The sequence below is a fragment of the Podarcis bocagei genome, assembly GCF_964188305.1.
Source record: "Podarcis bocagei genome assembly, chromosome: 4".
Classification (NCBI taxonomy): Eukaryota; Metazoa; Chordata; class Lepidosauria; order Squamata; family Lacertidae; genus Podarcis; species Podarcis bocagei.
Window position 1 is genome coordinate 7428285 of NC_138128.1, and position 15444 is coordinate 7443728.

Sequence of the window (15444 nt, forward strand, 5' to 3'; positions counted from 1 at the left end):
AGTCCCCCTTGGAACGGTCTCCCCAAAAGCTGGATACTTCCCAAAAAACTCATGCAGCTGTTTTTACACTGGATTTTTATAGAAAAGCCTCTGGTTTTTTAAATAAAAGTTATTTTAAACTTTTTTTTATGTATGCAACAACAGCTGCACAAATGCTGTTAGCCCAGAGTTAGAAAGAAGATAAAGTCCCTAATAGAGAAGAATGCCAAATTAAACTGTTGGACTATGCCGAAATGGGAAAATTGACTGCAAAGCTCAGCAACCAAGAAGACCAAAACTTCAATACGGAATTGGAAAAATGTATAATTTATCTTGGAGACTACTGTAAGCAGTCGAAAAGATTAGCAGGATTGCAATAACACTTGTAATGTAACGAGAACTATGGAGACAATGGAGTTATAAAAAACATTGTTGTTGTTGTTTAGTCGTTTAGTCGTGTCCGACTCTTCGTGACCCCATGGACCAGAGCACGCCAGGCACTCCTGTCTTCCACTGCCTCCCGCAATTTGGTCAGACTCATGTTTGTAGCTTCGAGAACACCGTCCAACCATCTCGTCCTCTGTCGTCCCCTTCTCCTTGTGCCCTCCATCTTTCCCAACATCAGGGTCTTTTCCAGGGAGTCTTCTCTTCTCATGAGGTGGCCAAAGTATTGGAGCCTCAGCTTCACAATCTGTCCTTCCAGTGAGCACTCAGGGCTGATTTCCTTAAGAATGGATACGTTTGATCTTCTTGCAGTCCATGGGACTCTCAAGAGTCTCCTCCAGCACCATTATTCAAAAGCATCAATTCTTCGGTGATCAGCCTTCTTGATGGTCCAGCTCTCACTTCCATACATCACTACTGGGAAAACCAAGGCTTTAACTATACGGACCTTTGTTGGTAAGGTGATGTCTCTGCTTTTTAAGATGCTGTCTAGGTTTGCCATCGCCTTTCTCCCAAGGAGCAGGTGTCTTTTAATTTCGTAGCTACTGTCACCATCTGCAGTGATCATTGAGCCCAAGAAAGTAAAATCTCTCACTGCCTCCATTTCTTGCCCTTCTATTTGCCAGGAGGTGATGGGACCAGTGGCCATGATCTTCGTTTTTTTGATGTTGAGCTTCAGATCATATTTTGCGCTCTCCTCTTTCACCCTCATTAAAAGGTTCTTTAATTCCTCCTCACTTTCTGCCATCAAGGTTGTGTCATCTGCATATCTGAGGTTGTTGATATTCCTTCCGGCGATCTTAATTCCGGCTTGGGATTCATCCAGTCCAGCCTTTCGCATGATGAATTCTGCATATAAGTTAAATAAGCAGGGAGACAATATACAGCCTTGCCGTACTCCTTTCCCATTTTTGAATCAATCAGTTGTTCCATATCCAGTTCTAACTGTAGCTTCTTGTCCCACATAGAGATTTCTCAGGAGACAGATGAGGTGATCAGGCACTCCCATTTCTTTAAGAACTTGCCATAGTTTGCTGTGGTCGACACAGTCAAAGGCTTTTGCATAGTCAATGAAGCAGAAGTAGATGTCTTTCTGGAACTCTCTAGCTTTCTCCATAATCCAGCGCATGTTTGCAATTTGGTCTCTGGTTCCTCTGCCTCTTCTAATTCCAGCTTGCACTTCTGGGAGTTCTCTGTCCACATACTGCTTGAGCCTTCCTTGTAGAATTTTAAGCATAACCTTGCTAGTGTGTGAAATGAGTGTGATTGTGCGGTAGTTGGAGCATTCTTTAGCATTGCCCTTCTTTGGGATTGGGATGTAGACTGATCTTCTCCAATCCTATTGCCACTGCTGAGTTTTCCAAACTTGCTCGCATATTGAGTGTAGCACCTTAACAGCATCATCTTTTAAAATTTTAAATAGTTCAGCTGGAATACCATCACTTCCACTGACCTTGTTATTTGCAGTGCTTTCTAAGGCCCATTTGACTTCACTCTCCAGGATGTCTGGCTCAAGGTCAGCAACCACACTACCTGGGGTGTACGAGACATCCATATCTTTCTGGTATAATTCCTCTGTGTATTCTTGCCACCTCTTCTTGATGTCTTCTGCTTCTGTTAGGTCCTTACCACTTTTGTCCTTTATTATGGTAATCTTTGAATGAAATGTTCCTTTCATATCTCCAATTTTCTTGAACAGATCTCTGGTTCTTCCCATTCTGTTGTTTTCCTCTATTTCTTTGCATTGCTTGTTTAAGAAGGCCTTCTTGTCTCTCCTTGCTATTTTTTGGAAATCTGCATTCAATTTCCTGTATCTTTCTCTATCTCCATCGCATTTTGCTTGCCTTCTCTCCCCCGCTATTTGGAAGGAAGAACCGGTAAGCCACTCCAGTATCCCTGCTGAGAAAACTCCATGGACAAAGACAACAGGCATATAAAAAACATGGATTACAGATAAAGATGCAGTAGAAAAGGTTTAATAACAGAACCCATGGAGGGGAAGGTGGAAAGTCCAGAGATTTGGAGGAATCTTAATTGTGGATGTGTGTTGCGGTATTACTATAATTTTATATTGGTAAAACCATGTAAAAATTATTTTAAAAGAAAAAGAAAAAAGGATAGTGAAAGTCAGGGGAACGTCTATTTTAAGCTTCTCCCTCTTTCATTTCTTAGCTGTGATAAAGGATGTGAAGCCTTCAAATATTCCATAGTGCCTCCACACAACCTATTTCACTCCTGATACCTGGTGTGGTCCTCAACATGAAGTTCTGGGTTCAATGTACTGATTTAGAAGAGATATTTTATTAACAAGCATACACGTACAGTATCCATCAAAGGAACTTAACCTTCTTCAACTGGACAAACTGACAGTCCTGCTCTTAGTAGTCTACTCATCTTAAAGATACAATAACATAGCATGGAGTGTGTGTTGAAAGGGGGCTACAGAAGCAGGAGAGAGAAGGAGGTGTGTGAATGTGTGTGTAAGGGAGATTTGAGGAAAGTAGAGGGGAGGGGGAAAGGGTGTGAGAGTAAGAATGGGGATGCAAAGGAAGTTGTCAAAAAGGAGGGAGTAAGGAGGCATGGGGATATGGATGAAGATGAAAACAGGGGCATGAAAGGACCTGAAGAAATGGCGAAGATGGGGTGAAGGGGGAAATGGACGCAAAGCAGAGCTGCAGAAGATAAGAGAGAATTGGCTTCAGAAAAAGAGACCTCAGTAGTTGCATGGGATGAGATGGGAAGGGAAGGGAAGGGGAAATGCTAGGGGGTTCATGTGTCAGGAGTGGCCAAGGGGTGGAGGAAGCAGGGGTGGAGCCCCTAATATTTTCCTATTTTCTTATGTATTGCAGCGGGGAACAGCACAGAGTTTATAAGGATGGGGATGTGTTGAGGTCCCTATTGTAGACTCTTGATTGAGCTCTTTGACTCCTTCTGGCAGCTGAAAACTGAAGTTCTATCCTTCTTTAGCACCAATTGGCCGACCATGCCCAGGACAAAGGCCTCTGGTTTCTATTTTCCTATTTTCTTATGTGTTGCAGCGGGGAACTGCACAGAGTTTATAAGGATGGGGATGTGTTGTAACCCCTACTGTAGCCTCTTGATTGAGTTCTTTGACTCCTTCTGGCAGCTGAAAACTGAATGCCCTCAGCAGGCTGGTCAGGAAGATGAAGATTTCGATCTTTGCCAGCTGCATTCCCAAACATATGCGAGACCCTGAGGATGGGAAAAGTGAAAGACAACAAGTGAGCAAGAATTTACTTTCCCATGTTCATTGCTTTGTAGTTATAAACATTCTCCTTAATACTTTGGAAAACTAGACAGAGATAGGATAGCAAAATCATCAAGGCTGCTGTCAATTTCCCAGCCTGGTCAGTGCTAACCTTTCTTTCTTCTTATTATACTTATGTTTTGTTTGAAGTTTCCTATCTCATATCAAGGAAGATACACTGAGGAAGAGGATGGATTGAAGATGAAGGGCTAGAAACTGGGGAAAGAGGGTCTAGGTCCCAAGTGGAAGCTGGGAGGGCTCACTTTTCTGTGTGCAGGATAAGGGTGAATATTTAATTTTGATAGAGGTAATTTGCTTTTCTTCTTTTCTTTCTTTTCTTCCTTTCCTCATCTTTTTTCTATTTTCCTTTTTAGATTGGCAAGATGTTTATTGTGTCTTATATATAAAACTTTCAATAAAACTTGACCTGAAGAAATGAAAGGAAAACTTTTGTCAATTGTTCAAATCAGCAATGCAGAAAGGGGTTAAGAGCATAAAGTAATTTTCCTGTCAGACTTACCTCACATTGGTAGGAACTCGATTTCTGAATGCTGTATGGAAAAGCACATGAATCTGACCTTTGGAGAATTTGTAAGTTAGCAGTGATGATGTCTGCTGAATTTCTGCAGGAATAATATTCTTTTGATTTCAGAGTAGGAGAAGTAAGGAAGTGGCATGCTTTCCTCAGTTCTGAGTGTGCTTTCAAACCAGGCTAAATAGTACCCCATGAAAAGATAGCCTTAGCCTTGCTGCCTGAAAAGAAGTTGGATGGCTTGCAGTGTGATGTGAGATGGGGAACAGCAGTATCCTGGTGCTGGCAGTGCTGCCTCTCTCAGGGACAGGGCAGGGGTGGCAAATGTAGGGAGGTCCAGATGGAGGCCACATAAGTGTATGTGCATGTGTGGATCCCAAGCCACCAACCCAGAGATGCCCTTAACTTGCCACTGCCTTGCCCCATTCTGCTGACCAGCGCTGCCCCTCCAGCCAGAAAGACGCTGCTACTGCTCCGGCCCACTCCCTCATGTGCTGCTGCTGATGTCATTTCCTGGAAGCAGACCAGTAAGCACATTGACAGATCACAACATAGCTTGGACTTCTGCGTTTACCTGCACCAAATGGCAGATATTCTTCTCTGTTCACAAATTGACCATCCTTGTCCAAGAAATGATTTGGGTTGAACTCCTCAGGTGTCTCCCATTGTGTTGGATCAAGAAGAACAGAGCGTAGATCGGGAACAATAATAGTCCCCTGCAAATTAGAAACAAGTGACTTGGAATGCATTCAGATCAACACATTTCTGGATTGTCCCACACTATCCCAAGACTAATCATTGCAGAGACCTGTGTGATTTATTATTATTATTGGGGGGGGGGTGATTTTGTATTCTTCACCTTAACAACATTTCTGTACAGGCAGGAACACAAGAGGGCTTTCCACCACCTCTTTTAAAATGAAAGCTCACAACCCAGGTGAGACCTCTGGATACTTCAGGCTCCTCCCCTGCCACAATTGCCCCATGGAATGGCACTTGCTGATGGTGAAACATGTCTGCAGATGGAGCTCCTGCTCTTGCCCTTCAGATTTTTGACTAGACAGGAAGTTCCTGTATGGCTGGCTGCATCTCTCAATATGAAACCTTCTGCTGCTCTTTGCTCTTGGGCTACAGGAGTGCAGCTGTATCACACTGTTCTACCTTGGCAATGAGAAAACCACGCAGCTTCAATTGTGAATACTGCATTTTATTTCAGATGGACATTTAATTCCCTTGAACACATTACATAAATCTCTGTGAATGAGTCCCAGTTTCTTGAATTTTCAGCTCACCTGGTCCTCCAAAAGCTCAAGTCTGTGTACGTGGTTCTTCCCCACTCTAGATCCCAGGTGTGAAATCTTTGAAAGTGAAGCTTATCTCAGATGTTTGTGCTGGCTGGATTTGCTGAAGGGCTGGGATCAAAGGCTATCTGTAATGTGTGTGTGTGTGTGTGTGTGTGTGTGTGTGTGTGTGTGTGTGTGTTCTCCAACCCTGGCTCTCAATATTTCCTACTTAGTTTCATTAATCCTCATTTCCTCACCTGATCTTTGGCTAATGTTATGCATGTAAAGGTAAAAGTAAAGGACCTCTGGATGGTTAAGTCCAGTCAAAGGAAGGAGATGAAGGAGCCAGTGTTTGTCCACAGATAGTTTTCTGGGTCATGTGTCCAGTAGCACCTTAGAGACCAACTAAGTTTGTTCTTGGTATGAGCTTTTGTGTGTATCTGAAGAAGTGTGCATGCACACAAAAGCTCATACCAAGAACAAACTTAGTTGGCCTATAAGGTGCTAATGGACAATATATATATAAATTGCAGCTGCATTGGCTCCCAGCGGAGTACAGGGTCAGATTTAAGGTGCTGGTTATGACTTTTAAAGCCCTTCACCGCCTAGAACCCTTGTACCTACGGGACCGCCTCTCCTGGTATGCCCCACGGAGGACCTTAAGGTCCATATATAGCAACACCCTAGAGGTCCCGGGCCCTAAGGAAGTTAGATTAGCCTCAACCAGAGCCAGGGCCTTCTCAACACTGGCTCCGGCCTGGAGGATTGCTCTGTCTCTTGAGACCAGGGCCCTGCGGGATCTGATCTCTTTCCGCAGGGCCTTTAAGACAGAGTTGTTCCACGTGGCCTTTGGCTCAGAATAAGTTTGATTCCTTCCCCCTCTTTCTTTTTCCTTTTTCCTCCTATGAAGAGACTGCTCCCTAATTGTTTTAATGTTGTATCTTAATCTTTTAAATTGTATTTTAATCAACTTGTTTTTATTATTGGTTGTTAGCCGCCCTGAGCCCGGGCTTGGCTGGGGAGGGCGGGGTATAAATAAAAAATTATTTTATATATGTGTGTGTGTGTGTGGGTGTGTATCTGTGTGTGTGTGTGGGTGTGTGTGTGTGTGTGTGTGTGTGTGTGTGTGTGTGTGTGTGTATATATATATATTTGCTTTCGTAGATTTTCACGGGTACAGGAATGCAGGTTTTGGTGTCTTCGGGTGTCTTCCCGTGTAAGAGTTGGGGTGTCTAGGCGACGTTTCGACGAGGTCTCACTCGTCATCTTCAGGCTGGTGCTTTCGGCTTCTTGTTACTGGAACAGAGCAGGATCTCAGTGTTTGAGTTCCTATAAATACTGTTGAGGGGGTGTGGTGTATAGCCTCCAACGTTCTGGGCAGAGAGGAAGTTTCCAGGTTAGTGTGCCTTTTCTTCTTTTGTTCATTAATTACTTGAGGGATATCTTGAGTGATTTCTTGAGTGATATTCTGAGTACCACTTAGGAGGGTCATTAGGTGTGGATTAGTTGCTAAAGCTTTCGTGTCTTGACCTCTTGAGCTTGTGAAGAGTTTTTTTTTTTTGTGAGAAGATGGCTGTACTGCACTTAGTTGTGCTCTGGCTTGGCTTCGTGTATAGGGGCGAGCTGTGGTTTTGTGCCCTGTGCCAGCCAGATCTGTGTAGGGATTGCAGGGGGGTGCAGCATCCGGAGGTGCCCCTATGGTTTGGCTACTGGATGGTGTCTGTAATTTATCTGTGGAGAGGGTCTGGGTTTGGGTCTGGTGTGGTTGATTGGAGATGGCGTTCTGTGTGCCTCTGGTTCTGGTGTCGGTTTTTGTGGGGAGGGCTAATTTCCAGATGTCTGGCAGGCGGGACGTGTCGTCACGCTTGTTCATGTTGTGAGGGTGTTTCTCTATCTCGATGGCTTCCATGATTATTCTCTTGTGGTGATGTTCCATGTTAAAGAGCAATTTGGAATCTGCAAAATTAATTTCGTGTCCTGTTTCTTTCATGTGTTGGTAAAGAGAGGAAGTTTTTTCTTCTTTTTTGACGGCATTCTTGTGTTCTGCGATACGTGCATTTATTCGTCTGTTTGTTTGTCCAATGTACGTGGCTGGGCAGACTTTGCAGGGTATTTCATAGACCCCTTGGTTTTCTAATTGGATTTTATCTTTGGGGTTTCTGAGGATATTGGCTATTTTTTGGTTGGTGCAAAAGGCTGTTTTGATATTGTGTTTATGGAGGATTTTGCTAATTTTATCTGTAGTGCCCTTGATATAAGGAAGGAGGGCCATGCCATTGTTTTCTTCTGTGTCTTGGTTTTTGGGGGGTGTTTCTTTTTGGATTAGCTTCGTAACCCTGTTTTGCTGGTATCCGTTGGCGATTAACACATTTGAGAGATTCTGTAACTCAGTTGTCAAGTGGTCTTTGTCAGCCAGGCGTTTGGTTCTGGAGATGAGAGTCTTGGCTACGGAGTTTATTTGTGCAGGGTGGTGGTGTGATTGTGCATGTAAGTAGCGGTTGGTGTGTGTTTTTTTCCGGTAGATAGTGTGTCCTAGGGAGCCATCAGGTTTTTTGTAGATTAGGACGTCAAGGAAGGGAAGTTGGTTATTGGCTTCTATTTCCATAGTGAATTGTATTTTGGGGTGTAGGCTGTTGAGATGTGTGAGGAAGCTATCTAGTTTTTCCTTCCCGTGTGGCCAAATTACAAAGGTGTCGTCAACATATCTGAGCCAAAGTTTGGGTTTGTGTTCTGACTTGTCTAAAGCATTGGTTTCAAAGTGTTCCATGTACAGATTTGCTATGACCGGTGAGAGGGGTGATCCCATAGGTGCTCCTTCTATCTGTTTGTATCTTTGTCCATTGTGGATGAAGTACGTGTTGGTTAGGCAGTGGTTGGTCAGGTCCAGGATGTATTCGGGGGGATTGTATTTGTTTTGAATGGCTGTCAAGGCTTCATTAATGGGCACTTGTGTGAAGAGAGATACAACATCGAAGCTCACAAGTAGGTCATCGGGATGTAGGTTTTGCTTCTTTATTGTTTCTATGAACTGGAAGGAGTTTGTAACGTGTGAAGCGATAGATTCTGCATAGGGCTGAAGTTGCTTAGCGAGAAATTTAGCGAGATTTTGTAGAGGTGAGCCTATGGAGCTGACTATTGGTCTGAGTGGTGTTCCTTCTTTGTGTATCTTGGGGAGACCGTAGAGTTTGGGGCATCTGGATGATTTTTCTCTGGGGATGATTCTTAGCTGGATTTCTTCACTGATAGGAGAGGCTTTTATTTTGGATTTGGTGGTTTTTTCCAGATAGGTGGTGGGATCTGTTTTTATAGGTTGGTAGGTAGGGTCTTGGAGTAGATTTGATAGTTTTGCTTGGTAGTCCGATGTGTTCATCACAACAGTGGCATTACCTTTGTCTGCTGGGAGAATGATTATGTTGTTGTCTTTCCTCAGGTTGGTGAGTGCTTTCTGTTCTTCTTTGTGTAAATTGCTTCTGGGTGGTTTGCTGGAGCAGAGGATGTTGGTGACTTCAAGTCTGATTTTATTGGCTTCATCTGGGTTGATTTTGGTTAGGCTAGCTTCGACTCCGCATATGATGTTTTCCGTGGGGATGCATCTCGGGGCGACTGCAAAGTTGAAACCTTTGGAGAGTACTTTGGTTTCGGTTGAGGTGAGGATCCTGTCTGATATGTTATGTACTGTTTGTTTCTCCAAAGGTTTCAACTTTGCAGTCGCCCCGAGACGCATCCCCACGGAAAACATCATATGCGGAGTCGAAGCTAGCCTAACCAAAATCAACCCAGATGAAGCCAATAAAATCAGACTTGAAGTCACCAACATCCTCTGCTCCAGCAAACCACCCAGAAGCAATTTACACAAAGAAGAACAGAAAGCACTCACCAACCTGAGGAAAGACAACAACATAATCATTCTCCCAGCAGACAAAGGTAATGCCACTGTTGTGATGAACACATCGGACTACCAAGCAAAACTATCAAATCTACTCCAAGACCCTACCTACCAACCTATAAAAACAGATCCCACCACCTATCTGGAAAAAACCACCAAATCCAAAATAAAAGCCTCTCCTATCAGTGAAGAAATCCAGCTAAGAATCATCCCCAGAGAAAAATCATCCAGATGCCCCAAACTCTACGGTCTCCCCAAGATACACAAAGAAGGAACACCACTCAGACCAATAGTCAGCTCCATAGGCTCACCTCTACAAAATCTCGCTAAATTTCTCGCTAAGCAACTTCAGCCCTATGCAGAATCTATCGCTTCACACGTTACAAACTCCTTCCAGTTCATAGAAACAATAAAGAAGCAAAACCTACATCCCGATGACCTACTTGTGAGCTTCGATGTTGTATCTCTCTTCACACAAGTGCCCATTAATGAAGCCTTGACAGCCATTCAAAACAAATACAATCCCCCCGAATACATCCTGGACCTGACCAACCACTGCCTAACCAACACGTACTTCATCCACAATGGACAAAGATACAAACAGATAGAAGGAGCACCTATGGGATCACCCCTCTCACCGGTCATAGCAAATCTGTACATGGAACACTTTGAAACCAATGCTTTAGACAAGTCAGAACACAAACCCAAACTTTGGCTCAGATATGTTGACGACACCTTTGTAATTTGGCCACACGGGAAGGAAAAACTAGATAGCTTCCTCACACATCTCAACAGCCTACACCCCAAAATACAATTCACTATGGAAATAGAAGCCAATAACCAACTTCCCTTCCTTGACGTCCTAATCTACAAAAAACCTGATGGCTCCCTAGGACACACTATCTACCGGAAAAAAACACACACCAACCGCTACTTACATGCACAATCACACCACCACCCTGCACAAATAAACTCCGTAGCCAAGACTCTCATCTCCAGAACCAAACGCCTGGCTGACAAAGACCACTTGACAACTGAGTTACAGAATCTCTCAAATGTGTTAATCGCCAACGGATACCAGCAAAACAGGGTTACGAAGCTAATCCAAAAAGAAACACCCCCCAAAAACCAAGACACAGAAGAAAACAATGGCATGGCCCTCCTTCCTTATATCAAGGGCACTACAGATAAAATTAGCAAAATCCTCCATAAACACAATATCAAAACAGCCTTTTGCACCAACCAAAAAATAGCCAATATCCTCAGAAACCCCAAAGATAAAATCCAATTAGAAAACCAAGGGGTCTATGAAATACCCTGCAAAGTCTGCCCAGCCACGTACATTGGACAAACAAACAGACGAATAAATGCACGTATCGCAGAACACAAGAATGCCGTCAAAAAAGAAGAAAAAACTTCCTCTCTTTACCAACACATGAAAGAAACAGGACACGAAATTAATTTTGCAGATTCCAAATTGCTCTTTAACATGGAACATCACCACAAGAGAATAATCATGGAAGCCATCGAGATAGAGAAACACCCTCACAACATGAACAAGCGTGACGACACGTCCCGCCTGCCAGACATCTGGAAATTAGCCCTCCCCACAAAAACCGACACCAGAACCAGAGGCACACAGAACGCCATCTCCAATCAACCACACCAGACCCAAACCCAGACCCTCTCCACAGATAAATTACAGACACCATCCAGTAGCCAAACCATAGGGGCACCTCCGGATGCTGCACCCCCCTGCAATCCCTACACAGATCTGGCTGGCACAGGGCACAAAACCACAGCTCGCCCCTATACACGAAGCCAAGCCAGAGCACAACTAAGTGCAGTACAGCCATCTTCTCACAAAAAAAAAAAAACTCTTCACAAGCTCAAGAGGTCAAGACACGAAAGCTTTAGCAACTAATCCACACCTAATGACCCTCCTAAGTGGTACTCAGAATATCACTCAAGAAATCACTCAAGATATCCCTCAAGTAATTAATGAACAAAAGAAGAAAAGGCACACTAACCTGGAAACTTCCTCTCTGCCCAGAACGTTGGAGGCTATACACCACACCCCCTCAACAGTATTTATAGGAACTCAAACACTGAGATCCTGCTCTGTTCCAGTAACAAGAAGCCGAAAGCACCAGCCTGAAGATGACGAGTGAGACCTCGTCGAAACGTCGCCTAGACACCCCAACTCTTACACGGGAAGACACCCGAAGACACCAAAACCTGCATTCCTGTACCCGTGAAAATCTACGAAAGCAAATATCTCACCTCTACGGGGAGGAAACCTTCCAGCTGACAAGAACCTACGAGAAACTAGAAATCCGAAGAGCCACCATCTTATGTGATCTCTTGTTCCTACGCAACTGCCGAGACAACAACTTAATTCCCACATGCTTCCAACTTAAATTCCACTCTAAAACCCCAGCTACCGAAAGGATCCTGAAACGAACTGAACTATCCCTAATCAGAAACGAACTACATAAGAAAAGATACCTACTAAACCAAACCAACAAAGATCTGCTCACTCTTCACCTCAAACTCTGTAACAAAATCCACCCTGCACTCTGGGACAAATGCAAACAACTAGCCGTTTGGAGAGCTGAAACTGAGTCCTCACGTAAGACGGACACACACACCAACAAACTCCACAAACTAGAGAAACGCCAGAAGCCCAGCCACCCTCCACAACAACCCATGAAACAAACAGTACATAACATATCAGACAGGATCCTCACCTCAACCGAAACCAAAGTACTCTCCAAAGGTTTCAACTTTGCAGTCGCCCCGAGACGCATCCCCACGGAAAACATCATATGCGGAGTCGAAGCTAGCCTAACCAAAATCAACCCAGATGAAGCCAATAAAATCAGACTTGAAGTCACCAACATCCTCTGCTCCAGCAAACCACCCAGAAGCAATTTACACAAAGAAGAACAGAAAGCACTCACCAACCTGAGGAAAGACAACAACATAATCATTCTCCCAGCAGACAAAGGTAATGCCACTGTTGTGATGAACACATCGGACTACCAAGCAAAACTATCAAATCTACTCCAAGACCCTACCTACCAACCTATAAAAACAGATCCCACCACCTATCTGGAAAAAACCACCAAATCCAAAATAAAAGCCTCTCCTATCAGTGAAGAAATCCAGCTAAGAATCATCCCCAGAGAAAAATCATCCAGATGCCCCAAACTCTACGGTCTCCCCAAGATACACAAAGAAGGAACACCACTCAGACCAATAGTCAGCTCCATAGGCTCACCTCTACAAAATCTCGCTAAATTTCTCGCTAAGCAACTTCAGCCCTATGCAGAATCTATCGCTTCACACGTTACAAACTCCTTCCAGTTCATAGAAACAATAAAGAAGCAAAACCTACATCCCGATGACCTACTTGTGAGCTTCGATGTTGTATCTCTCTTCACACAAGTGCCCATTAATGAAGCCTTGACAGCCATTCAAAACAAATACAATCCCCCCGAATACATCCTGGACCTGACCAACCACTGCCTAACCAACACGTACTTCATCCACAATGGACAAAGATACAAACAGATAGAAGGAGCACCTATGGGATCACCCCTCTCACCGGTCATAGCAAATCTGTACATGGAACACTTTGAAACCAATGCTTTAGACAAGTCAGAACACAAACCCAAACTTTGGCTCAGATATGTTGACGACACCTTTGTAATTTGGCCACACGGGAAGGAAAAACTAGATAGCTTCCTCACACATCTCAACAGCCTACACCCCAAAATACAATTCACTATGGAAATAGAAGCCAATAACCAACTTCCCTTCCTTGACGTCCTAATCTACAAAAAACCTGATGGCTCCCTAGGACACACTATCTACCGGAAAAAAACACACACCAACCGCTACTTACATGCACAATCACACCACCACCCTGCACAAATAAACTCCGTAGCCAAGACTCTCATCTCCAGAACCAAACGCCTGGCTGACAAAGACCACTTGACAACTGAGTTACAGAATCTCTCAAATGTGTTAATCGCCAACGGATACCAGCAAAACAGGGTTACGAAGCTAATCCAAAAAGAAACACCCCCCAAAAACCAAGACACAGAAGAAAACAATGGCATGGCCCTCCTTCCTTATATCAAGGGCACTACAGATAAAATTAGCAAAATCCTCCATAAACACAATATCAAAACAGCCTTTTGCACCAACCAAAAAATAGCCAATATCCTCAGAAACCCCAAAGATAAAATCCAATTAGAAAACCAAGGGGTCTATGAAATACCCTGCAAAGTCTGCCCAGCCACGTACATTGGACAAACAAACAGACGAATAAATGCACGTATCGCAGAACACAAGAATGCCGTCAAAAAAGAAGAAAAAACTTCCTCTCTTTACCAACACATGAAAGAAACAGGACACGAAATTAATTTTGCAGATTCCAAATTGCTCTTTAACATGGAACATCACCACAAGAGAATAATCATGGAAGCCATCGAGATAGAGAAACACCCTCACAACATGAACAAGCGTGACGACACGTCCCGCCTGCCAGACATCTGGAAATTAGCCCTCCCCACAAAAACCGACACCAGAACCAGAGGCACACAGAACGCCATCTCCAATCAACCACACCAGACCCAAACCCAGACCCTCTCCACAGATAAATTACAGACACCATCCAGTAGCCAAACCATAGTGGCACCTCCGGATGCTGCACCCCCCTGCAATCCCTACACAGATCTGGCTGGCACAGGGCACAAAACCACAGCTCGCCCCTATACACGAAGCCAAGCCAGAGCACAACTAAGTGCAGTACAGCCATCTTCTCACAAAAAAAAAAAAAAAACTCTTCACAAGCTCAAGAGGTCAAGACACGAAAGCTTTAGCAACTAATCCACACCTAATGACCCTCCTAAGTGGTACTCAGAATATCACTCAAGAAATCACTCAAGATATCCCTCAAGTAATTAATGAACAAAAGAAGAAAAGGCACACTAACCTGGAAACTTCCTCTCTGCCCAGAACGTTGGAGGCTATACACCACACCCCCTCAACAGTATTTATAGGAACTCAAACACTGAGATCCTGCTCTGTTCCAGTAACAAGAAGCCGAAAGCACCAGCCTGAAGATGACGAGTGAGACCTCGTCGAAACGTCGCCTAGACACCCCAACTCTTACACGGGAAGACACCCGAAGACACCAAAACCTGCATATATATATATATATATATATATATATATATATATATATATATATATATATATATAAACTTCTGGTGCAACTGGACACCATGATGAGTGCCAGAGTGCATGGAAACGGTGTTTACCTTCCCGCCGCAGCAATACCTATTTATCTACTTGCACTGGCATGCTTTCAAACTGCTAGGTTGGCAGAAGCTGGGACAGAGCAACAGAAGCTCATCCTGTCACACAGATTTGAACTGCCAACCTTGTAATCAGCAAGCACAAGGGGCTCACTGCTTTAGACCACAGTGCCACCCGTGTCCCTCATGTAATGGAGCACGGAGAGGCAGCAGACCCTTGGGGTCCTTTCCAACCCTACAATTATAGGTTCCATAAAAATGGTGGGGGAGAATGATCTTTCCAGACATGTAAGTCAAAAACTTTTAGCTTATTTCAATAACATCTGGCTTCCAAAACTTACATCATAAACTCACTTTTAACTCTTTCCAATATGAAAGCTTTAAACAATTATGCTCCACCCTAGTGATCAAGAGAATTCCTGGCTCTCCTCTCTCACCTTGGATATCTGGATGACTTGCCAGGAGGAGAAGTGCCCATTTCAGAGAACCGGTGGTTGTCTCTGTCCCTGCTGCAAAGAGGTCAAAAATGCACTGGGCCAAGTTTTCTTCATCATAGGTGGACTCTGGGTCATTCCTGCTCTGGTGTTGAAAATGGGAAAAGTGACATGTCATTTACATGTGTTACAATTTGTTCTTCAGCGCTTACTTTATTTCCCCCCCCCCCACACACACTTATTACCATAGCACCCACACAGACTTCATGAGGGGTGGGGTGTCTTCTT

At 43.9% G+C, this 15444-nt stretch overlaps 1 protein-coding gene across 2 annotated transcripts in view; it reads right to left on the minus strand.

Moving 5' to 3' along the window:
• Positions 1-3445: 3445 nt before the first annotated feature.
• LOC308584999 (cytochrome P450 2J2-like) overlaps positions 3446-15444 on the minus strand; it is a 72432-nt gene continuing 60433 nt past the window's right edge. The window contains exons 8-9 of one of the 2 annotated variants that reach the window (XM_081190422.1): positions 4798-4939; positions 3446-3636 (exon numbers count right to left, since the gene is read on the minus strand). In XM_081190422.1, coding sequence (XP_081046548.1) covers positions 3449-3636; positions 4798-4939 — 330 coding nt within the window. In that variant the 3' untranslated portion in view covers positions 3446-3448. The remainder of the gene's footprint in view (positions 3637-4797; positions 4940-15444) is intronic. The other variant, XM_081190424.1, reaches the window with a different exon arrangement.